The sequence below is a fragment of the Lycium ferocissimum genome, chromosome 11 (genome assembly GCF_029784015.1).
Source record: "Lycium ferocissimum isolate CSIRO_LF1 chromosome 11, AGI_CSIRO_Lferr_CH_V1, whole genome shotgun sequence".
Classification (NCBI taxonomy): domain Eukaryota; kingdom Viridiplantae; phylum Streptophyta; class Magnoliopsida; order Solanales; family Solanaceae; genus Lycium; species Lycium ferocissimum.
The window spans coordinates 31,539,037-31,565,486 of record NC_081352.1 but is presented as its reverse complement, the minus strand read 5'-3'; the positions used below and the strand labels follow the sequence as shown (position 1 = coordinate 31,565,486).

The window sequence follows — 26,450 nt, the reverse complement described above, 5'->3', positions numbered from 1 at the left end:
TATTTTGAGACAGCGGGAGTACTGTCTTTCGCTTATTCTCAATAAACAAAGACCAAAGCAATGGATTGTGAAAAAAATATTCACCTTTGAAACGAAAGCACTCATAATTAATAAAGTAAGCAACTCATGATTTGCGTGAAAGATGTTTGATGAAATGACTGAAACAAAACTCAATAAACAAAGACCATAGCAAATATTACCTTTTAATTTTTTGTTTTTTCACAATAAACAAAGACCATGGCAATGGATTGTGAAAATTTGTCTACCTTAAGCTGAGGCACTAATACTTAATAAAGTAACTCCTATTTGCATGTAAGGTGTTTGATGAAATGACTGAAACAGAACTCAATAAAAAAAAGGGTTGGGAGGGGTGGGTGGGTGGGGGGGAATTTAAAAAATATATATATATATAGCCCAACATAAATTATTACGCCACGTAACTATATTTTCAGTTTATACAATGTTATATACTAACATTATATCTGGAGAAAAGCATTATACATAATGTATCAACCTTGTATAAAAGTGTATACACAAATGTGGGCTAAACCGTGCAACAAACTCAAAATATGAGCTACGTGGTATAAATATTTTGCATGTAAGGTGTTTGATGAATGACTGAGACAAAACTCAATAGAAAAAGACCATAGCAACAAACGGGAATATTACCTACTTTTTTTTTCTCAATAAACAAAGACCAGAGCAATGGATTGTGAACTTTTTTCACCTTTAGTTGAAATTAAAGCACTAATACTAATAAAGTGAGCAACCCCTGATTGTGGGGGGGGGGAAGGGGGGAACATGGTTTGTTAAAAAAATCACTTCTGGCTGAAAAGGACATGTAAATTCTACTCCTTTCTCACCATTTAACTAGGCTGGGAATTTAAGAAAAAAATAAAAAATTTTGAAATTTATGATCTAAAATAAGCCTTAGATATTTGTGTGGTTGTAAATAGTTAAGAAAAAAATAATTAGAACTCCTTTCTTGGTGGAAAAGGTTTTAAAATGGAAAAGATACTATTGTATTTGGTATCTTTTCTTGGAGGAAAAGTTTTGTATTTCTATAAATTGAGGATTCTTCCTTCACACAAAATAACACAGTAGTATCCACAATATAGTCATCGAATGAAGTCTTGTTTAAGGTGAGATTTTTCTCTCAATAGTTTTATGATTTTCTTTTATATTAGTTTTCATATGCACGTCAATTGACCAAAACCATATCATATTATCAAAGTCTTTTTTTTTTATAGTTTTTCATTGTTGCTTGATTATCATTTGAGGTTTCGATTATTGAAACGGTGTGCGTATGACGCCATATTATTTCAATCCCAACACTTGGTAGGACACTTTCCCTGATGGGATCTACACGACGTGTGTCCGGATTTAGTAGGGCTCCGAGTGGGAAACCAAAAAAAAAAAATCTCCATATGATTGCACTAACAATCTTTTCTTTTTATAGAAATTTTACCTATGTTAGCTACCACAATAGTACTTCTCCCTCCTTTTTGCTTTTCTAAATTATTGCAATTGCAACTATGCATATCTGAACTAGAAGAAGGTGAGGGACAAGCAAAACTTGTTCTGTGAATTTACTTGAATCAATTTTATTTTAGTGGGCGTTTGGACATAGGAATTGTGAAATTTCGAAAAAGTAGTACTCTCTGTCCTAATTTATGCGATACTAGTTTTAGCGTACGTGCATTGCACGTGTCAATAAATTATAAATTCTACACAAAATGAAAAATTATTGTAAAATAGCTATGAATGTCAAAATAGATGCCACTTATATGACAAAATAATGTTATTACATTGACCCAAATGTTGTGTTTGATACATCTAACTAAATATCTCTTTATAGCTATAATTTAAATTAATTGTGTTTTAAGTAAAAGATAACATTTTAAAAATTCAAAGCGTAAATAAAATAAGATTAAAACACTTCTATTATATATAAGCGTGAAAGAGGTACAAACACTGCTATCAATTATTGTACTAGGAGCAATGTCAATTGTACTATAAACATGGACCAATCTCATTGGTCATTGAATTTGTTATGCCTCTTTATACACACGTGTACTGTATTTCTATTTCAGCACAGCACCTGTACACACTCACAAATCATGTTTCCTTCAATTTGCCACAGAACACCTCTTCCCTTGATTTCTAGGGGTTTTCTTCAGCAAATACTTACCTGTACACGTGTATAAGTGTCTTACTTTATTTTTGGTGACGTATTTTGAAAGAGTGCTCTTTCTCTATCTTAGTAAGTTGATAATTCCAACATCCTCGTGACAAGTTTATAACCACAAGATTCAAATGATATTTTAATACATTATACACATCTTTAATTTAAGACCACAAATTCAAAAGTCTTTTGTTATTTCTTAAAAGGCTAAAATCTTGAGTGTTAAAATGAACTTAAATGGGACGGAGAGAGTATTTATTATTTATGCACAAGATGTAATTTAAAGAAGCGTATTAGTGGGCATGAAAGGACTTATTATTGCAGGTATCATGATGTTTAATCGGCATATAATTAACCACCAAAGCAATTCACAAGGTCCCAAGCTAAGGTTCTAAAAGACTTGCAAATGCTTATCATGAACCTTGGAGGAGGCGCTTGGGAAGCCTAACAAAGTGTACAACTTATCTGGCCATGAAAAATCATGAATTACGTGTTGGAGGCTTTGGAACCATAAAAGAAGAAGATGGGCCAAGTTTGTCTTCCCAGTTCACGAGTTGGAGGCCTCCAATCAACAAAATATCTCCACATTTTGAAGTTAGATTACGGTATCTAATAATTTCGGATATTTTCCTTTTTTTAAGCCTAGTTAAGGACTTTTAAGCCATCGGTATGTAATAATAGAACAAGTATAAATACTTATTTTCAATAGTACAAAAGGGACATGCCTCTTTAATGATTCGGTATACTCTAAAGACGCTATCAGTACAATATTGACGATCTTATAAAGAGGAAATTTAAGTGAGATATTAAACTTGTGAGAATTGAGATCTCTCTTCGTTGTGTCAAGATAATTCAAAAGTGTTTTCAAGGGGATTACCATCCACTTGAGGGTTTCATATAGGTTTAATTATAATTGTTAGCTAATTAGGGTGTAATGAATATCTTATTTTTTGCTTTTAATTTGGGGTTTATCTTAATTCCCTTGTTGCTTTCTTTCCTATCTTATTCTACATCATATCCGAATCCGATGATTCAAAGTTTAAATAAGTAAGGAATTAATTTGAAGTAGAAAAACAATTAATAAAAAAGTTGACAATAAAAAATTACTGTGGAAAATATAAAAGAAGGAAAGTGGAGTAATATTTGAAACGACAAAATAAGTATAGTATAAAGCCGTTTGTACGAGGGATAAGAATAATAGTCTCGAATAAAATTTGAAATTAACTTATCCATGTTTGGTTTGGGGTATCAGCTAATCCTGATATTATTTTATCCCGTCGTTTCTAATAAATGGTGGGATATATTACTTTACTATCCCATATAAAAGGTGGGTAAAATATTAATATCATTAGATATCTCAACCCATGGAATATCTTTGGTTATCTAATCTCGCATACCAAAAGAATTGTGTTACATAAACTAAAACCTTGGAAACGTATGCATATAAAAATTTCTTCAGTACAAAATCTTCTTTTCAAATGGGTTTATAGGGACTAACACCGACACCGTATATCATGCATAAACAGAGTCTATAAATATCTTGTTATCCAGACACACAAATCGGTTTGCTTAAAGTTGTCAAAGAAAATTCTTGGTAGCTTCGAGCGAGAATTGTCTCTTTGTCCGTATAGTTTCGAGGAAGCTGGTGTGATAGTACTAATAGCAAAGGTCATTTTCAGTCAAATAATCCCTAGTCATATCTGCCGTTGTACTAATTAATTTCTTGCTTTTCTTTCTTTTATTTATTTCTTGTCCATAAGAAGATAAGATTAGTCTTGAATATCATTTAAACAAGTCTAAAATTTTTCCAACGATGACTTAATGCAAGAAATACAAAAATATCAGCTACTATAAATTGGTTTTCCCTTTCTTTCTTTCATAATTATGTGTTTTCTAGTCGTATAAGCTACTTTTCATTTCACTCCACATGGAAGATCGTCTAGCTAGGGAACTTTTCATCAGACGAATTTTCATATGATCATTTTCGTGTATTCAACGTAGAAGAAGTTCGCCTGCCTCCTTTTATTAACCAATTTTGTTTTTTTTTAAAGAATCTGATAGAGGAAGATGGATACTGAGAAGAGACTCTATGAAGCTGCAGTTGAAGGAGATGTGAGAGCTTTACAAGAATTACTTCAACAAGATGCTTTGATTCTTGATAGACTGACCTTAACTTGCTTCAATGAAACTCCTTTGCACATAGCAGCGATGCGCGGGCATATTGAGTTTGTGAGGTTAATTCTTGCTCAAAATCCTCAGCTTGCTGCTGAATTAGATTCACGAAAGTCATCTGCTCTTCACTTAGCTTCAGCCAAAGGGCACCTGCAAATTGTCAAGATGTTGTTGGTGGTGAATCCTGAAATGTGCCTGGCTTGTGATCGCGATGGTAGAAATCCTCTACATCTTGCAGCAATCAAAGGTCGAGTTGAAGTCATCAAAGAACTAATACATATCAGGCCTCATGCAGCTCTAGGAACGACGATCAATGGAGAAAACGTGTTGCATTTATGTGTGAAGCATAATCAGCTGGAGGTTCTGAAGGTGCTAATGGAGATTGGATGGGACCATGAGTTCTTGAATGCAAAGGATGGTGATGGCCACGCCATTTTGCTTTTGGCTGTTGCTGATAAGCAAATTGAGGTATGACTTTGTTCCTTAGAAAAGAAGTGGCGGCATACATCGACAACCCCTTAAACCTATCAGTAAATTTCATTTTGACATTCGAACTACGTCATGTTTCGATTAAGCACATGAACATTTGATAAATTTTTCCTATTAGACACCTCCAACTCAAAATTCTGAAAAAACTTTTGCGTGCATTCTCAAGCGTCTATTAAGTAGACCGATTAACTAATTAAAATAGGTCGCCTTTAATCAAATACATTAATCTCAATGAGCCATAAAATCCCATGCATTTTCCAATTGATGTTGATGTGTATAATTAAAGGATGAGACATATTTTATGTGATTAGCTAATACATGTAATTGGTGCTTGTGAATACGCGGAGAAACCTTTCCAAAATATGAATCAGAAGTGTCTAAAGAGCTATCGGTATATTCAGCCAAAAGAATTGATTTCATTTTCTTATAATAGTAACTAAACCACTTCCCTACCTTTCAAGGTGGGGGTTAGGTCTAACGTCTGCACTCTATCAGAGGACCCATGGTGGGATTCTACTGGACTTGTTGTTGTTGTTGTAGTAACTAAACCACTTACCAATCTTGCAGACTGCCAAGTACTTGCTAAAGACCAATCACATAGATGTGAATGCAATGGATGCTAATGGGAATACACCATTAGATATTTTAGCACAGAGTCGGAGGGACATGAATGATCTATCCATTGGAGAGTGTCTTAGAGAAGCTGGAGGCTTAAGGGCAAAGGATATTTCAGTATCCATCATTCAAAATAGTACCAAAATTTCCAATGACACTGGTGGAAATAACCATTCTCAAGTATCTTCAACACCAGCATATTTAGGAGAAAATCAGGCCCAAAAGCCCCCATCGGGCGTTGGCTTTCCAAAGAAACGTGAAACAATAATGGTGGTGGCCTCACTTATTGCAACTATGGCATTCCAAGCTGGAGTGAACCCTCCAGGAGGTGTTTGGCAAGAAAATGGAAAATTGAATGATCAGGGAACACCCTCACATAAAGCAGGGGAAGCAGTAATGGCTTATAATCATGCCAAATCGTATCGATGTTTCCTTCGTGCCAACACCATTGCCTTTGTCTCTTCTCTCAGCACAATCTTGCTGTTGATAAGTGGATTGCCCTTCACGCTCAGGCTTTTCATGTGGGGTTTGATGGTTATCATGTGGTTGACAGTAACCTCTGCAGCACTCACTTATGGCATATCCATTTACATCCTCACACCTAAGAAGGACAGTGAACCACTTGGTCAGGTCATTGAAATTGGAATTACAGTATGGTGTGGCTTAATGGCACTACTTCTACTCGGGAACACAATACGTTTGTTGCATATATGGCAGAAAAAGAAGCATGAGATAAGATCATCAGCAGCGCAAAAATCTGCAAATTCAATTAATTATGTCAATGTTTGATATGTTTCATTAATATATAGGACTCAAGCCATTACAAGAAATATTCATGCTTATTTTGGGTATCTCATTTCATTGTCACATGTTAAAAGAGTTCAGAAGCATAGACAAGTCCAAACAAAATAATTGGTATCCTTTCTCAGCTTTCGCCATGTTAGCTTTCTAATTGGGAAAAAAAGAAAAAAGCTAATCAAACAGAGCTTCTTCCTAACTTCTTAGCTTCATTGGGCATATAGTTAATACATTCACTTTGAATACATGGTCTATTGGGATTATAATTCAAGTTCTCTTTTCTATTCATCATCTATTTACTCAATCACAAAAATGAAACTAGACAGTATTGACAAATCAACAACAGGGGCGGCTCAACGAATTTGGTGGCCTAAAGCCAAAATATATTACTTCCTCCATCCCAAAAAGATTGTTTTACTTTCCTTATTAGGTTGTCCCAAAAAGATTGGCACATTTCTATATTTAGAAACAATTTAACTTTGTGAGATGATTTACAGTCACAGAAATATCTAAGGCTTGTTTTGGAACACACATTTTAAAATCTTCCTTTATTTAACCGCTGATGTGCCAAATTAAACCCAAAGCATAATCTTTTTGGGACGGAGGGAATAAAAGGCCTTCAACTTTTTAAATAAAAGCTTATAATAATGAGATGAGAAAGAAGTCCACATGACCTCGATCTAGTTGCAAGAACGCAAAGTGTGGTGTATGTTTAGGCATGCGTCACGTTTCAAAATCTCTCATATACAAACGCATCGTATTTAAGTGGAAAAGAACAAATGGGTGAGCATGATTTCCCAAATTTCGAACTTTACTTCACTTGCGGTAGGAGATTCTTAGTTAAAAATATGCAATATAAAATAACTTGTGTTTATCAATCCAATATTGACAAAAAGAAATAACTAAGTCAAAGGAACTAAGATGAAATTAGAAAGTGACATCGTCAAAAACATGAAAAACAAGAGTACATAGAGAAAGAAAAATTAGAATTGATGAGAAAGTAGAAAAAACTATTTAATTTAATGAGGGAAAAATTTATGATTATGTAATCGTTCAACCATGGAACCTCGACTCAATTAAAAAATATTAAAATTTGAAATTTCTTATTAATAACAAATATATAAATTATATATATAATAATATAGTAATTTCTATTTTTTGGGGCCCTTAATAATCGGGGCCTAAGGCAAAGGCCTTAGTTGCCTTACCTTAGAGCGCTGATCAACAATACACATAATAACACAACGAGAGAAATTTCTCTGCATCAAACCCTCTCCTCTTACCAACCAACAAGGGAAAAAACTTCTAAATATGGATGAAAAGAAAAGAGAGAGGCGGAATTCAAAAAGATCTGCAAATATGGTTAATTTCAATATTTGAGAAGTCCAATATCTAGGCTCTGTAGCATAATCGTCTAGAAAATACAATGTAATGTTTTGGATTTATGACTTACATTTGTTAAATATCCTTTTAGTCTAAGACAATGCGAATTCATAAGGAAACTAAATCGATTACGATCAAACACGAAATTCTCTTGTTCATTTTTTAATGGCGTAATGGTCTAGGTCCCTGAACTTGTCGATTTTTGTTCGGTGTCACCTAAACTTACGTTGGCTTAATTACCCCCCTCAACTTGAAAATATGATAGCCTGGATCCCCCCCACCCCCCTTAGACGCTGATGTGGCAAAGAGCATGCATACACTCTCTTTTAGGTGCGTGGAAGGGTGAAAAATTAAAAAATCAGGCTTCGAAATGGAGTATTTTTCAACTATTAATTGTCACATAATCAATATAATGATTTTATTTGATCCAATTGTATTTCTTATTGGTTTTTCTTAATATCCATTGCATATATTATTCCAATTGTGTTTTTTTTCTTTTTCGATACGATGATTATTTATTTCGGCTATATTTTTTTCTTTTTCGGATCCAAATCTAAATAACTTAGTTGAAAGTTTCAACTTGAAATTCTATTTATTTTATTCAAATAAAAATAAGGTTTAGCAAAAGTAATGAAGTTTAGACGGTGTATTTTTCACAAAAATATTGTGTATTTTTCTTTTCATGCAAGTACTATTTATTTCAATTGTGCATTATTTTTTTCGGGTCAAATTCGTAAAATATTTGGTTAATATTTTATTTGATTTCTTTTTTAGATTCAATGATTATTTGTTCTTACTATATATTTCTTCTTTCCTGCCAAATATATAAAAATAACTTGATTAGAATATCATTATCTTTAGGCAAATAAAAAAATTATACTCAAAATATTTTCAAGTTCTTTTTCTGATTTGGCCCGAAAAAGATGATTCAAATAATTGTTGAACTTAAAAAGTAATATATATATATATATATATATATATATATATTATCCTTTAAAAAATGCCACATGCACAAAAAAATCCATGTGACAGCGCGTGCTAACCACCTCCATGGGTTGTTAGCGTCCAGGGGGTCGTGCCTACCATATTTTCAAGTTTAGGGGGGTAATTAGGCCAACGTAAAGTTTCGATGTACACTGAATAAAAATCGACAAGTTCAGGGGGGTCCCGATCTATTCTGCCTTTTTTAATTCCTGAATTTTGCAATCATTTTACGACTCTGTTTAATGTCATAAGGATCATATTTGGTTCATTTTATTACCTAAATGAGCAACAATAAAAAGTTATACTATCATAATCCATTTTTGTGAGCTGCGACAGGCATCTTATTCATCATCATAAAGCATTCTCACATTCAAGATGCAATCATTGTCAGTAAAACAGGGTGCAAAAACTGGAAAATTAGAAAACCAGAAACTGGAAAACATGAAATCTCCTCGCGTCGTCGTCGCTTGGCTTGGATTTGGATTTGGTCAAATGATCTGATTGATTGATAATTTTTTTGAACCAAATTTATTTTCATTTTCGTCATTTAATTTCCTTATCCTAATAATAATTAATTGACGCGAAATTTATTATTTAATTAATTAATTCTTGCAAAAATAAATTATTTTCCAACGGTCACAACCAACCAAACGGTCACCTTCTTCCCCGAAGAGGTGCCTTTGTGCCTCTTCAATGGCTATAAATTTTTTCAGAGGCTTCGCCTCATTTTACCAACTTACGAAAGAACTGAAAATTTCTATCTCTCTGAAAATCATAATCTTTTCATCTCCTCTCCTCTGCATATTTTTTAAAAGACAAAGCAGTAAGTGTGATTACTACCGTTAGTTGAGTTTGCTGAAATTCTGCAATTCCATTGTCGGTATTGCAGAATAGAATTTCTCAAAGAATTTAATCCCCTCACTACAAAAATATTATTTTTATCTTATACACTTAATACTTCCCATTACAATATTGTTTTTGATATATACCCTAGCTTTATGTTTTTATCTATGTGGAAAAATATCCTAGGATTAAAATAATCCAATATTAGGAATTGAGCTAGTGACCGATATTGTATTTAATTCATTATATGCTGAAAATCATTATTAGATTATTTATAAGGAATTTTTTTTTTAATCAATTTCAAATAACTATCTTTCGCAGGTAGGTAATACTTTGCTTTTCCATTCAAAAAAGTTGTTCAAAGCTGGAACACACCGCTTATGTATGACTATCTACTCTACAACCATTTGATCGACTTATTTCGATTAGAAGTTGTCATTATTACATCTAATTAATCTCCCATTGCATGCATGAAATCAGAAAATTAAACACACTGCAATCATATTATTTCTTTTGCATTGTGTCGAGGAGATGTAATAATGTAATAAGTTTCACTACCAATAAGAACTTATACGTATGAGTTTTTCAGTCTATGGAGTAATAAGATATCAAAATCCTACGCTAAAGCAACACAACACAGTTGATAATTTGACGTAGACAACTCCAAGCATAAATAATAAAGTTGAAAATAAAAATTATAATAATGGAAAGAAATACTCCCTCCATTTCAATTTAAGTGAACCTTTTCAGAGTACAAGGGTCAAGCTTTGTAACTTTGACCGTAAATTTTGACATAGATTTTTCAAGTTTGTAAAAATAAATTTATATATTTAGAAACTATATAAAAAGTACTATAAGTCATGATAATTTGTAATTCAAATAATTTAGAAAAAATATAAGAAAAATGTGGTCAAAGAACCACCTCGTAAACTCCTCAAATAGTAAAAGGTTACATAATTGAAACAGAGGGAGTAATACCTTTTGAGAAGTTTGCCGAATTTTGCTTTCTTCTTTCCGGAGCAGTAGCAAAGCTTAAAATTAATACTTCTTGAAAAGTTTACGATGGAGAATGTGAAAATATGATTTTTTTTTTTTTTAAATCCTATATCGAAACGTAAGCTAAATTTGTAGTCGAGTTGACTTCCTAGTGTAATATCATAACATTCCTAACCTTCATTGAGAAATGTAGTAATAGGATCAAGAGTTCACGTACATTGAGTAATAACATTAGTAGTAATATGATTAATAGTCCTTTTGCGTACGTAGTAAACCTTCATTGAGAAACGTAGCAATAGGATTAAGGGAAAAGGGTCAAAAATACCCCTGAATTATTCGAAATAGGTCATTTATACCCTCCGTTGGTTTTTCGTGTCAAAAATACCCTCGTCGTTACCAAAGGAGGCCGCCAATACCCCTCTGGTTAACGGCTGGCCATTTAAGCTGACATAGCAATGCCGAGGTGGAAAAATTTATCCACGTGGATGGCCGTCGACCTTTCGAATAGTTCGGGGGTATTTTTGATTGACCCCCCCCCCCTCCCCTACCCTTCCAAAAAAAATCTTGTAACAAAAGTTTTGAAATTTTTTCTTTTTGACCAACCCCCTCCTCCTCGTCCAACCCTCCTCCCCCTCCCCCCCCCTCCTCCCCAAAAAAAATTTAAAAATTTTTGATTTTTTTTTGTTTTTCACCACCACCGCACCCCTCCCCTAAAAAAATTTAAAATTTTTTGATATTTTTTCTCGGGTGGGGGTGGGGAGAGGGTGGAGAAGGGGGGTCGGTGTAAAAAAAAAAAAAAAAAATCAAAACTTTTTTTTAATTTTTTTTGGGGGTGGGGAGGGGGGTTGGGGGGGGGGAGGGTTGAGGGGTGGGAGGGAGGAGGGAGGGCTGGTGAAAAATAAAAAGAAAAAAAGAAAAAAATTTCAAAACTTTTGTTAAATTTTTTTTTTGGTAGGGGGGGGGGGGGGGGGGTGGTGTGGTCAAAAATACCCCTGAACTATTCGAAAGGCTGACGTGGCCGTCCACGTGGATAATTTTTTCCACATGGCACTGCCACGTCAGCTTAAATGGCCAGCCGTTAACCAGAGGGGTATTGGTGGCCTCCTTTGGTAACGGCGAGGGTATTTTTGACACGAAAAACTAACGGAGGGTATAGGTGACCTATTTCGAATAGTTCACGGATTTTTGACCCTTTCCTCTGGGATTAGTAGTTCACCCATATTGAGTAACATTAGTAGTAATAGAATTAGTAGTCCTAAACTTATGTGGAGAGTATGTTCAATAAGAGGCTTTTTTGTTTAGGTAGTTGAATAGAAGTAGGATTAGTAACGCTAGTAGTAATAGGATAACACTTAGTTGTGTCAAGTAATTATAAGGAATTGAATTATAGCTTATTAAGGGTACAAAAGTCGTTCAATATTTTAAGGCTATTTTGGTTGGTCAACTAATATTTATATTCATGCTTTTATAATAACTATCTACATTATTTTAAAAGCATGAATATAAATGTTGGTTGACTAAAATACCTTTCAATATTGAACGACTTCTATACTCTTAATGAGCTTGAATCCTATTTCTTTTGGACATAGTTCTTAAACCTAAAAACCTCAAACTACAAACCCACGTTAGTAATATTCTTTTGGGACAATCCTATTACAACTAGGAAGTAGGAACTAAATATTTCATTAAGTAATAGGAGCTTATCTTATTCTTTTTAAGTTAGAAAATCACATCTATTTAAAAGATATACTCCTTTGCACTATGTTTTGCTTTTATATTAATTTTTATTAGCTGAACACTTAACAAAAGAAATTTGAAATCAACTAAAAATAATTTTTTTTTTTTTAAATTTGTAACGAGACATATGGTGCCAATGTAAATATTAATTCTACTTGGAGAAAATAAAAATAGAATTTGAATCCAACCATGGGTGATATCTTCATTAGTACGTTACCTATATTTCTCTTATTCACCCAAACTTGATTTTGGTTCATTCTCCTAAATAAAAACAAGAGACATAAAAAAAAAAAATGGAATTTTCTTTGTCTTAGATATGTTCTTCTTTGATGTTCAACTTTGGAAAATCTTTTATTTTTTGTTGTCAAGAGAATTACTGGTAACATTTACTATGTGATTTCTAGGTGCATTAATATTAATTGTATAGGCATGTAATTGAAATAAAACATTTATTCTTAAACCAATATGGACATAATTATTTTGAATGAACGAAAACCTGCATTAGTAGAACAGAAAAATCAGGTAAACAATCAAAATTTTGTCAAATTAATTGATATAACATTATCTCAATCCAAATAAATTTGTACAACTTCCACATGTCAAACATGTAAAGAAAAGGTACACGAACTCACCAAAAGAAAAAAGAAAAAAAAAAGACAAAAGTGATGAACCTCGATCAGTTCTTCGTATCAATGAGCTGATCAAAAGCAAGTTCCCTGCTTGGCCGCAAGGATTTAAAGAGAAGAAGATATCTAAAAACAAAGTTGTCTTCAAAGATTTGTTCCACAATATCGGTATTTGTTATCATCTTCAGGTCGATTTTTTAAAGGATTCAATTCATATCCGTAGTAATTGTTTAATTAGAGTTAACTAAGGTTGAACTCGGACACAAGATGACACTTTTACACCGGATAACAGTAAGAAATCATCTAAACGATACAACTACACCTTTTATATTATTCAGCTTTTTGATCGTAAATAAAATGGAAAACCTTAGAACCTTCAAAATCGAATTTTCAACCTTTTGCTTGAAAGTCCTTTCAACTCTTCCCGCATCCCTTTAATTACTTTCTTAGTTGTAACACCCCGTACCATTAACTCGGACCTTGAGCATGATCCTAGACCAAAAGAAACCAAAAGAAAACATGAGCCTAGACTAAGGCATCACCTGCGAATCGCATGTTCTACGTGCGAGTCGCGGGTGGTGTCACTATCTGCCGACGAGAGAGGTGCCAAGGAAGATGTGTACGTGCACCACATGCGACACCATGTGCGATTCGCATGTTACACATGCGAGTCGCATATGTCATCGCATCTGGTGACAGAGAGGTACCAAAGAATGACGTGAAGGTATGCAGCACCTGCGACGGTTCTGGTGCAACATGCGACTCGCATGTTGCACATGCGACACCATGTGCGAATCGCACATGGTGCACGGGGTATTTGTGTCTGAAAGTTTTCCTCGTTTTTGGACACCCTATAAATAGGTTTTCTAGGGTCTGGGACTCATTATTCAGCAGTTAAATCATTGGTATTCCTTGTGGAGCACATGCGAGTGTTGATTAAACATCTCCTAGGGATTTCTTACTTTTGGTATCTCCTCCACCCAACATTTTTGGTAAACCCTAACTAAACTCGTTCAAGATTCAAGAATCAAGAATTGGGGGAATACTTCGAAAACTCGGTCTCTAATTCAAGTGTTGAAGCAATTAAGGTATGTAGAACTTCCATCCACATGTGGGAATCTCTACGTTCTTCCCCATGCTTCGTTTCTTGATATTCATGAAATTCAAACCCTAGGGCATTAAACCCAATATATTGGTAGCCCGTAATTATGTATTTATGTATATGGATTTTGTATCTATATTCGTCATTGTATTCCTAATCTTCCATTATGGTTATTAGGAACCCTAGCTTAATCCACGAATCATGAATTCTTCCTCATGCATTCTCATTATGTTTATATGGCATTTTATGATTTTATGTAACAAGTCACATGCATGCTTTCAAGTCAATTATTTATATAATTATGAACTATTATTACTACTCATGAATCAAGAACATGTTTGCAAGACTACGACAAGTTAGTTCATGAAACCATGTTACAAGTTATTTCGTGAAATCATGATTACAAGTTATTTCACGAAATTCATGGGCTTCTTAGCCAACTATATCATGTTCATGTTTTTTGGGATTGCTTAGTTAACGAGAAGGCTCGATAGCTTTGAAACTACGTTGCCACCGTAGGATAAGGGTTGTCGGCAAGTAGGGCAACACCTTCATTATGCGGTTTGGATCCTTACATGCTATTATTACTTAAATCTCATATCCCCCGGCAAGGCGTGAGTGTTCTCCTGGTAGGGCGCAAGTACCAGATCATGTTGTCGGTTACACTATAGCATTCCCCACGTTACAAGAAGTTTTATATTCATGTGTTTTCATTGAATTACTGTTTTCAGACTTTACTCACGTTTCATGCTCATGTTCAAGTTACATTCGGTTTACGTTCATGTTCTATACCTATGTATGCCATGTTCTTCATTTCGACGGAGTTGTACATACTAGTACTATTCATCATGTACTAACGTCCCTTTTGCCGGGGCACTGCGCTTCACGGTGCGGATACCGATTTTCGAGGAGCATACGCGCAACGCGGTAGGATCGCCTCGATATCGGCTTATTGGTGAGCCCCACTCCTCTCGGGGTTCGGCATGGAGTCTTCATATTTAGTATGCGGTTTATGGTAGTCCGGGGCCATGTCACAGTAGTTAGTACTCGAGACATGTTTTAGAGGTTTCATAGACGAGATGTTAGTTTCCGAGTCGGTGGTGCATTCATGATTACGACTATTATGTTTCATAATATTTCATGCTATGAGATGGTTCAAGATTTTATTCCAAATTTTATTTCCATGATTTATTTAAATTGCATCATATAGATTATATTGTTTGATGCCCGTGTTGACAAGCAAGCCATGAGGTTCGCTCGGACACGTACAAGCGAGGCCGAGTGCGTGTTACGCCCGAGCCATGGTTCGGGGCGTGACAAAGCTTGGTATCGAGCCGAGGTTCAAGTGTCTTTAGGGAGTCTATGAAACCGTGTCCGGTGGGGTCACTTTTATATGTGTGAGGGCCCCATACATATAAACAGTTGACCACCAAGACATCCGGGATTGTCTCGCTTCTTTCGTATTCTAGATCGTGCGGTTAGAGCATTACTTTTAGGATATCCTTCTAATTCGTGCGTGTACGTATTTTCGAAAATGCCTTACAAGAGAACGTACAAGAAAAGGAACACGGCCACCGGCCAAAGGGCTAGCGTGGAAGCAACTCGCGAAGAGACCGTTCCGACTCGGACGGCGGCCCCGACCGCTCACTGCGGTTACCCCTCCTGCGATACGGATGGAGATGTTAGGAATGCTATCAACATGCTCACACAGGCGGTAGCGGGTCGGACCCAACGTCGAGGAATGCGGGTCAAGTTCGGGGCATAATGGAGAGTCTTCTAGGACTAAGGATTTCCTCAGAATGAATCCCCCAGTCTTCACGGGGACAAAGAAAGACGAAGACCTCAGGACTACATAGATGCTCTTCAGAAGATCTTCAGAATTATGGCAGTCACAGAAACTGAAGCAGCTACTTTCGGAGCTCATCGGTGCCGAGCATTGCTAACACACAGTACGAATCTTGGAAATTATCCCGGGTGAGGATGCGCCGATGCTTTACGTGGGATGAGTTTGCAAGTGCATTCTGGACAACTTTATGCCGGTAGAGGTCGGGAAGCTAAGGTTGAGCAATTCTGGAAGCTCGAACGGAATGGCGGATCGATTCGGGACTACTATTTGGAGTTTGTCGGTCGCCAAGCATGCTTCGGATATGGTACCGGATACGAGGGCGAGAGTGAGAAGGTTTGTTGGAGGACTTGATTCTCGTTTGTATGATGGGACGACATTCTTTTGCACGGAATGGGGGAATGACCGTCTCCCGAATGGTTGCTTTCGTACGGGGCAACGAGACGAGGCTAAGGAGGAGGAAGCCTTGCGGAAGAAAGACAAAGAGTTCGACAAGAGGGTCGAGTCTGGACGGTTCGGCGGGAACGGGGAAATTCTTTAACAACGAGGTCGGCGGGACCGCTCCGTCCCGGCAAGTGCTCCGGTTTCTAAGTTCGGGAGAGATAACCGTCGGCGAAATTTCGGGGCCGTCGGGCTCTCGGTCTCGAGCCGGTGTGACTCGGAAGTAACTTCGCGTCCGATTTGTGCTAAGTGTGGGAGGAGGCATCACTGAGGGGGGTGCGGCTGGGATCGGAAATATTTGCTATGGGTGTGGTCGGCGGGCCATATTCGGCGGATTGCCCTTCGGTCGGACGGGGCACGGAGGTAATCGGACCCGGTCGATAAATCGTCGGTTCCTCGTAATAATCAAACTCGGGCGGGGACGTGCACCGGTTAGATCCGACGCGCGCGGCGGTGGCCCACGGTTTGTATGCTTTGGGCGGGGCGTCGGGATACGATGCTCGTGCGATGTTGTCACGAGGTATGCTCGCCGTTTTCGGTTTCGATGTCTATGCTCTCATGGACCACTGGATCCCGCACATCCTATGTCACCCCTTATGTTACTAGAAAATTTGGTATTGAACACGAAAAGCTAAAAGAACCTTTTGAAGTGTCGAACTCCGGTTGGTGAGCCGTCGTGGCAGAAACGTGTCTATAAGGGTTGTCCAGTTAGAGTCTATCATCATGTGATTCCAGCTGACTTATGTGAGTTGGAAATGGTAGATTTTGATGTAATCATGGGCATGGACTGGTTATATTCATGTTATGCGTCAGTTGATTGTAGAACTAAAACTGTAAATTTCAAGTTTCCTAACGAGCCAGTCTTAGAGTGGAAGGGTAATTCAGTAAGCCCTAAGGGTAGGTTTATCTCTTACCTCGAGGCAAGAAAAATGGTGTCTAAGGGTTATATCTATCATCTCGTTCGGGTTAGGGATTCGGCTTCCCGAGCCCCTCTTCGATCGATCTCTGTTGTTAATGAGTTTCCGAAGTCTTTCAGAGGATGTTCCCGGAATCCCTCTAATAGGGAAATTGATTTTGCAATTGACCTACTCATGCGGTACGAAACCTATATCTATTCCACCTTATAGGATGGCTCCGGTCGAATTACGAGAGCTTAAGGCTCGGCTCGAAGATCTTCTAGACAAGGGTTTTATCGGACCCGGTGTCTCTCCATGGGGTGCCCAGGTTCTCTTTGTGCGCAAGAAAGATGGTTCTTTGCGTATGTGCATTGACTATCGCCGGCTCGATAAAGTCACAATCAAGAATAAATACCCTCTTCCACGAATAGATGACTTATTTGATCGAACTTCGGGGTGCCCGATGTTACTCCAAGATAGATCTCGGTTAGGTTACCGTCGACTTTAAGGTTAAGGAACGAGATATTCCTAAGACGGCTTTTAGAACCGGATATGGACATTTCGAATTACGTATTATGTCCTTCGGTTTGACCAATGCCCCGGCGACATTTATGGACCTCGTGAATAGAATCTTGAAGCCATACCTCGACCTCTTTGTCATCGTCTTCATAGATGATATTCTCGTTTACTCCGTAGTGAGGGCGAGCATGCGAAACACGCCGTATAGTTCTTGATTCTCGAGGCCGCAAGTTGTATGCAAAATTCTCTAAGTGTGAATTTTGGCTCAAGTCGATAGCCTTCTTGGGTCATGTGATTTACGGTGAGGGTGTTCGGGTTGACTCTCGAAGATTGAGGCGTTAAGGATTGGCCTAGACCCGCGTCGGTTTCGGATATTCGCAGTTTCTTGGGTCTAGCCAGGCTATTACGACGGTTCGTAGAGGGTTTTCGTCTATTTCGGCACCGTTGACCAAGTTGATGAAGAAGGAAGTTAAATTTCGGTGGTCGGATACTGTGAGCGCGGTTTCGAGGAATTGAAAACGAGATTAACCTGTGCGCCAGTTTTGACTACCGGGAGAGGCGAAGGGTTCGTGGTTTATTGTGATGCTTCGGGAGTTGGTCTCGGATGTGTTTTAATGCAACATGGTAAGGTTGTAGCTTATGCGTCTCGTCGACTCGAGGTTCACGAAAAGAATTATCCGACTCATGACCTAGAGTTGGCGAAATTTGTTGTTTTTGCACTTAAGATATGGCGTCATTATTTGTATGGAGTACATGTTGATATTTTCACGGATCATAAAAACTTTGCGGTATATCTTGAAGCAAAGGAGAAATTTGAATCTTAGGCAAAGGAGATGGCTCGAGTTGCTTAAGGACTACGATGTGGATATTCTTTACCATCCGGGAAAGCAAATGTTGTGGCGATGCTCTTAGTCGGCGTTCCATGGGAAGTATAGCCCACGTGGACGTAGATAAGAGAGTTATGACAAAGGAAGTTCATCGTTTAGCTTGATCTTGAGTTCGACTTTTGGACTCGAGGATGGTGGTGTGGTTGTTCGAGAATAGAGCTCTTTCCTCTTTAGTTGTTGAAGTCGGAGAAACGGTTTAATGATCCCTACTTGCTGCGGTGAAGAAGGGATTCACGAAGCACGAAAGACGGCTTTTGAACAAGGGGGAGATGATGGTACCCTGAGTGCGGGTAGATTGTGTGTTCCGGATGTAGATGGGCTCGAGAGAATCATGTCGAAAGCTCACAATTCCGGGTATTCCATTCACCCGGAGTTCTACTAAGATGTATCATGATCTTAAGGAGATTTATTGGTGGAATGATATGAAGAAGAATGTAGCAGACTTTGTAGCTAAGTGTCCCAGATTGTCGACAAGTGAAAAACACCGGAGGGCACAGTTGGCTTGGCTCGGAATATCGATATTCCGTGCCGGAAATGGGAAATGATCAATATGGACTTCGTGTCGGTTTACCTCGTTCGGTAGGAGACACGACTCTATTTGGGTGATCGTTGACGGGGGCTTACTAAGTCGACACACTTTTTGCCGGTCGAGACCACGGATTCGAGGAAAGATTATGCCAAGGTTTGTATGTTAAGGAGATTGTCAGATTGCATGGGACACCAGTGTCCATCATTTCGGATCGTGGTGCTCAGTTTACAGCGAATTTCTGGAAATCCTTTCAGAAAGGATTGGGTACCAAGGTGAACCTTAGCACAGCTTTTCATCCGCAAACAGATGGGCAGGCAGAGCGTACTATTCAGACTCCGAGGACATGCGAGGGCATGCGTCTTGGATTTCAAAAGGTAATTGGGATGATCACCTTCCTCTCGTCGAGTTTTCGTATAATAACAGCTATCATGCTAGTATTGGGATGGCACGTTTGAAGCTGTATGGGCGAAGGTGTAGATCACCAATTGGTTGGTTCGAAGTTGGTGAAGCGAGTTGCTAGGACGGATTTGGTTTATCGAGGCTATGGAGAAGGTCAAGTTAATTCGGGAGCGTTTGAAAACGGCTCGGAGTCGCCGAAGTCTTACACGGACGTGAGGCGAAGGGACTTAGAATTTTCGATTGATGATTGGGTGTTCTGAAAAAGTCTCACCCATGAAGGGTGTTATGAGATTTGGCAAGAAAGGCAAACTCGGTCCCGGATATATTGGACCTTACGAGTGCAACGAAGGGTTGGTCTAGTAGCTTATGAATTGGAGTTGCCACAAGATTTGATTGCGGTGCATCCCGTATTCCATGTGTCCATGTTGAGGAAGTGTGTAGGGGACCGTCGTTAGTTGTTCTGATACCATATCGATTAAGGATGGTTTGACTTACGAGGAGATTCCGTAGCCATTCTTGATCGTCGAATTCGCAAGTTGAGAACCAAAGAAGTAGCCTCGGTGAAAGTCTGTGGAGGAGTCGGAGAAGGTTGAGAAAGCTACATGGGAGCGAGGAGGATATGAAATCCAAGTACCCATTTTGTTTGATCAACAAGCGAATAACTTCCAAGTAACTTTCCATAGCCCATGTCATGTCATGTCTCGTGTTTCACGCTCATGTCTGTACCGGCGCTTATGTTTCATGTCTCGTACCTCGATATTCACGTTTTCATGTAATCACATCATGTCATGTCTCGTGTTTCATGTTATGTTTTCTTCGCATCCGTGTATTCAAGCCATGCCCGGCCATGTCCTTGACCATGACCCGTCATTCGAGGACGAATGATCCTAAAGTGGAGATATTGTAACACCGTACCGTTAACTCGGACCTTGAGCATGATCCTAGACCAAAAGAAACCAAAAGAAAACATGAGCCTAGACTAAGGCATCGCTGCGAATCGCGTGTTCTACGTGCGAGTCGCGGTGGTGGTGTCGCGTCTGAGCGACGAGAGAGGTGCCAAGATGTGGTCGTGCACCACGTGCGACACCATGTGCGGTCGCGTATGTTACACATGCGAGTCGCATATGTCACTCGCGTACGGTGACGAGAGAGGTACCAAAGAATGACGTGAAGGTATGCGGCACACTGCTGACGGTTACGGTGCAACATGCGACTCGCGTGTTGCACGTGCGACATGCATGTGCGAATCGCACATGGTGCACGGGTATTTGTGTACGAAAGTTTTCCTCGTTTTTGGACACCATATAAATAGGTTTTCTAGAGGGTACGGGACTCGTTATTCGGCGATTAAATCATTGGTATTCCTTGTGGAGCACATGCGAAGTGTTGATTAAACATCTCCTAGGGATTTCTTACTTTTGGTATCTCCTCCACCCAACATTTTTGGTAAACCCTAACTAAACTCGTTCGAGATTCGAGAATCGAGAATTGGGGGAATACTTCGAAAACTCGGGTCTCTAATTCAAGTGTTGAAGCAATTAAGGTATGTAGAACTTCCATCCACGTGTGGGAATCTCGTTCTTCCCCATGCTTCGTTTCTTGATATTCATGAAATTCAAACCCTAGGGCATTAAACCCAATATATTGGTAGCCCGTAATTATGTATTTATGTATATGGATTTTGTATCTATATTCGTCATTGTATTCCTAATCTTCCATTATGGTTATTAGGAACCACTAGCTTAATCCACTAATCATGAATTCTTCCTCGTGCATTCTCATTATGTTTATATGGCATTTTATGATTTTATGTAACAAGTCACATGCATGCTTTCAAGTCAATTATTTATATAATTATGAACTATTATTACTACTCATGAATCAAGAACATGTTTGCAAGACTACGACAAGTTAGTTCATGAAACCATGTTACAAGTTATTTCGTGAAATCATGATTACAAGTTATTTCACGAAATTCATGGGCTTCTTAGCCAACTATATCATGTTCATGTTTTTGGGATTGCTTAGTTAACGATAAGGCTCGGATAGCACGAAACTACGTTGCCACCGTAGGATAAGGGTTGTCGACAAGTAGGCGACACGCCGTTATGCGGTTGGATCCTTACATCTATTATTACTTAAATCTCATATCCCTGGCAAGGCGTGAGTGTTCTCACTGGTAGGCGCAAGTACCGAGATCATGTTGTCGGTTACCTATATAGCATTCCCCACGTTACAAGAAGTTTTATATTCATGTGTTTTCATTGAATTCTTGTTTTCGAGACTTTACTCGCGTTTCATGCTCGTGTTGAGTTACATTCGGTTTTACGTTCATGTTCATACCTATGTATGCCATGTTCTTCATTTCGGCGGGTTGTACATACTAGTACTATTCATCATGTACTAACGTCCCTTTTGCCGGGGCACACTGCACACGCGTGCGGACTGGGTTTTCGGGGAGCATGCGCACGCGATGGGATCGCCTCGATGTCGACTTATTGGTGAGCCCCGCTCCTCCGGGGTTCGGCATGGAGTCTTTATATTTAGTATGCAGTTATGGTAGTCCAGGGCCATGTCCTGGTAGTTAGTACTCAGACATGTTTTAGAGGTTTCATAGACAGATGTTAGTTTCCAGAGTCAGTGGTGCATTCATGATTACAGACTATTATGTTTTCACAATATTTCATGCTATGAGATGGTTCAAGATTTTATTCCGCAAATTTTATTTCCATGATTTATTTAAATTGCATCATATAGATTATATTGTTTGATGCCCATGTTGACAAACCATGAGGGTTCGCTCGGACACGTGCAAGCAAGGCCCGAGTGCGGTGTTACGCCCGAGCCATGGTTCGGGCGTGACGGATATGCTAAAATAAAGTAGGAGGATGAGAAAAACAATAATAGTTATCATAAAATCAATTGATTATCTTTTGCAAGTTGGTAGATATAAATCCTTATGTTGAAGAAAATAAGATAGTTGAAATTGTTTCTTCCTATGAATATTTCATCATGAAAACTTTCATGAAGTCATAAAAAATAACAGTGACGAGAGGAATTGAATTTTTTTTTTTTTTAATATTATACTTTACCTTTTTGACCAGATTGACTCAAAAGGATGTTCCTTCCAGTGGATAGATGATTGTGAGGAGAGCTTTCAAAAGCTCAAGCTTCTTTTGACTACAACCCCCGATCTAGCCTACCGTGGAAGGTAAGAATTTACTATCTATTGTGATGCTTCCCGTATGGGTTTGGGTGAGGTGTTGATGCAGGAGGGTAGAGTGATAGCTTATACCTCCCGTCAGTGAAAAGTTCATAAGAAAAATTACCCTACCCATGATTTGGAGTTGTTGACCGTAGTCTTCGCCTTGAAGCTTTGGAGGCACTACTTGTACGATGCCCATTGTGAGGTTTTTACCGATCACCATAGCCTTCAACATATGTTTACCCGGACGTACGTTCCGAGGGGGCGACGCGAGCTCACCAGGATTATGACATCCCTATTCTATACCATCCGGGGAAAGCAAATGTGGTAGCTGATGTCTTGAGTCGCAAGGCAGTGAGTATGGGGAATTTAGCTCAATTGATAGTTTTCGAGCGTCCGTTGGCCATGGAGGTTCAGACTCTGGCCAACAGTTTCATCCGTCTTGATATTTCAGCTCCGGGCAGGATTTTGGCTTGCATAGAGGCGAGATCATCTTTATTAGATCGGATCAGGACTCATCAGTTTGAGGATGCTCAGTTGAGTAAGATCCGAGATAAGGTTTTGAGAGGTGAGGCGAAGAAGGCCGTGAATGATCCTGAGGGCATTCTGCAAATTAGAAAGCGCGTCTGAGATCCTCGTGTTGGTGATTTGATTCAGTTGACCTTATCTGAGGCTCATACCTCTCGCTATTCCATTCATTCGGGGGCGACTAAGATGTACCGTGACTTGAGACATCACTATTGGTGGCGTCGGATGAAGAGAGATATAGTTGATTTTGTGGCTAAGTGTGAAAATTGTCAATAGGTAAACTATGAACACCAGCGGCCACGTGGGGTGCTTCAGAAGATACCCATTACCGAGTGGAAGTGGGAGAGGATTACCATGGATTTTGTCACGGGTCTTCCGAAGACTCTTGGCAAGTTTAATTCTATTTGGGTGATAGTGAATCGGTTGACGAAGTAGGCTCACTTTGTTCTAGTACTATATTAAAAGCACGAAAGACCTTAGAAATGTTGATTGAACTTTTTGCTGTTCATTAAAAGACTTCACAATAGACAAAATTGTCATTTACTATTTTCCTCAAAATAAATTTATTCCTTCTATAATTAAAATTCAATTGTCGTTGGTTAAAAATGGAAAAAAGTATTAGTAGGAGATTAAGTAGGGAAACTTAATCTCCATTTAATTATTTGATTTCCATTTAATTATTTTTTTTACGACATTAATCTCTTTTCACATTTATTAGAGTAAGGAAAAAAATGAAAAAGTAATTAAATTCTATCTTATTTTAAAATATAAATAAATATCTATCTATTTATTTATAATAGGAGAGGCAAAAGCGTGATATGATGACAAGTGTCAATCACCAGAAAATTCGTATTTAAAAAATATAATAAAATAAAAGACAAAAAACAAAAAAAGAATGAAAAGAAAAGACAAAAACAGTTTAAAAAAATTAAGAAACGATAACCGCACAAGTCAAAAAAAAAAAAAAAAAACACGTTTGCAAATCCAAAACCCGTTTTTGTAGCAAATTTTATTTTCCATACAGCAATTTCACAACTACTAAAAAACTGCACAAGTCACAACATATCGTCAAAAAAAAAAAAAAAAAAAAAAACCAACGCCTGCAAACTATAAAACAACCCATGAAAATAGCTCAAATTTTTAGTACCCAGTTAAAACTCTTTATCCGGCCATTTCTAAAACTTCCCACAACTACATGTACGTAATTGTAGGACTTATCAAATTTGAAGATAATTTTTCAATAAAGAATGATTTATAAGAATATTTGTAGTGCTATGCTTAGGCAATTGTCTTGGTCTGGATTATTACTTCACTGGGTCAAACATAGACTTCCCCACTTTATCGTAATTATAGGAGTTTTCAAATTTATAGATACCTTTGCAAAAGAATTATTTTAATCAAACACCAAGATAAATAAAAATTAATTGACAGATAACGATTTAAAATTAAAAAAAAATTAATAATTACAGTTTTTGAAATGCTTACAACTTCCCCATCTCATCGTAATTGTAGGAGTTTTTAAATTCAAAAATCCCTTCTTTAAAATGAAATGTGCACGTGTAGTAACTGCCACATTGTTTTCCATGGTAGCATCCTTGAGTGCTTTTCTTAGTGAAGGTACGGAGTTTTTCTCTTGCACTTCCAAAGAAAAGAAAATGAAGCCGCCTTATCTACTGAAAAGAGGTCTCAACATCTTATTTAAATTCCTTTTTCTTCCTTCTTTCAGCGAAAGTTCAGAAAAATTTCATTTTGCAGCATCGTGACCTCATCCGTGAATGAAAAAAATAGTGCTAGAATATGAGCAGATAATGACCATATTGATAAGGTAATGATATTTTTTAAATATTTCAATGTTTATAACTAATTGGAACAATGTCCACTGCCTAAGTCATACTTTATCATAGTCCTTATATTCTTTTTCAAGTCTTTTATCTTTCAGGTGGTATATTAATACTTCAATTTCAAAATAATAGCTACAGATTGCGGACTCAGTAATTTGCGCAGTTTCTGCAATTTTTGAATTACTTCGACTGCAAAGAAACGAGGTGCTAAATCTCTTAGGTACTCTCACATCAGTTTTGGTTAATATATTTGACATTAATTTACTTTTTTTATTACATAATTAAATTACTTGCAGCGCTTGAAATATGTTATGATCACTGTTACGATGGCTTTACTTTTTATAATTGGTTTTGATTTATTCTTTCGAAATTTTGTAGTTTCAGGAATAAGGAGATCGATAAATAAGAAGATTAACTAACTCCAATGATTTGTTTTTAAATTTAGTAAAATTATTATTTCTTCTAATCCATATTTAGGGTGTGTTTGATATTAAATTAAATATTTTTGTGAAAAAAATAGGTTTTGAAATTTCAAGAAATCAAACTTATAAGCAGCAAGTAGTAGAATGTTGGAGAAGTAGTAACACCATTATATCCAAACGTCCTCTACCACATATAAAAAAAGTACATCCATGTCCGATCTTTTTTTTTTATCCATGCACTAGCAATATTTGATCCATATTGAAAGTCCCTTGATCTGTCCCATAATTATAGTTTCACTAAAAAAAGTACAAATGTGTCGGTGAGTGATTGATTCGGGGAGACTAAAAATGATAGTGGAGCACAAACTCAAATGGAGAGAAGAAAACATTAACTAAAGTTGCTGAAGTGACAAAAGGATTGATGGAAGGTGAAGATGCAAAAGGAGTACGCAACAGATCTAAGAAATTTAAAAGATGAAGTAGCCAACATGCTTGAAGACGGTTCTTCCACAAAAGCACCGGCGGAATTGGTTTCCAAAATCAGCAAAGTATTAGTTACATTTTATGTAACACTTTTATCGTTTTACGTTTTTTTAAGAAAAATGACATATTATTATGTTTGAAAACTCTTTAATATGAACTTTCTATTTGATCATTTTGTGATTTTTTACTCAGTATCCCTGTGAATTTGAAATCGTATTGAGAAGTCTTACTTTAAGGATAAAAAGTTCCTTATTAAAGGCGACTTTATATTCTTCTAATGACATGTTGTTATAGTCACATAATTGTCATTGTGTATTTAACATACCACAAGTTCTAAAGATATTTATGTCATATGGCAAAAAGCTTTTCATTCTTTTTTGAATTAAATATCGTTACCAGGCAAACACCACATTGTAAAATGAAAGTAATGGAGGAAGTAGTTCATTACTAGCACATAGATTTTGTTCTAAGTTTAGTAACAACTTGGCTGTATTCGTGATTTGTTGGTGAAAATTTTTGACATCTTA

General features: G+C 37.4%; 1 protein-coding gene across 2 annotated transcripts; it reads left to right on the top strand.

Moving 5' to 3' along the window:
- The first annotated feature begins 3,505 nt into the window (after positions 1 to 3,505).
- Positions 3,506 to 6,496, top strand: LOC132037550 (ankyrin repeat-containing protein ITN1-like). 2 transcript variants are annotated; one of them, XM_059428076.1, is made up of 3 exons: positions 3,506 to 3,692; positions 4,237 to 4,825; positions 5,414 to 6,496. In XM_059428076.1, the coding sequence occupies exons 2-3, from the start codon at positions 4,253 to 4,255 to the stop codon at positions 6,248 to 6,250; spliced, it is 1,410 nt and encodes a 469-aa protein (XP_059284059.1). In that variant the 5' UTR covers positions 3,506 to 3,692; positions 4,237 to 4,252; the 3' UTR covers positions 6,251 to 6,496. The 2 variants fall into 2 exon arrangements, with proteins under 2 accessions (XP_059284059.1, XP_059284060.1); XM_059428077.1 differs by having other exon boundaries at positions 3,541 to 3,620.
- The last annotated feature ends 19,954 nt before the right edge of the window (positions 6,497 to 26,450 follow it).

What these genes read in the sequence shown, in the direction of transcription:
- LOC132037550 (XM_059428076.1), top strand. Translation starts at nt 4,253, where the DNA reads ATGGATACTGAGAAGAGACTCTATGAAGCTGCAGTTGAAGGAGATGTG. An exon ending in TTGCTGATAAGCAAATTGAG is followed by an intron (nt 4,826 to 5,413) that starts GTATGACTTTGT and finishes CCAATCTTGCAG; the next exon opens with ACTGCCAAGTACTTGCTAAA.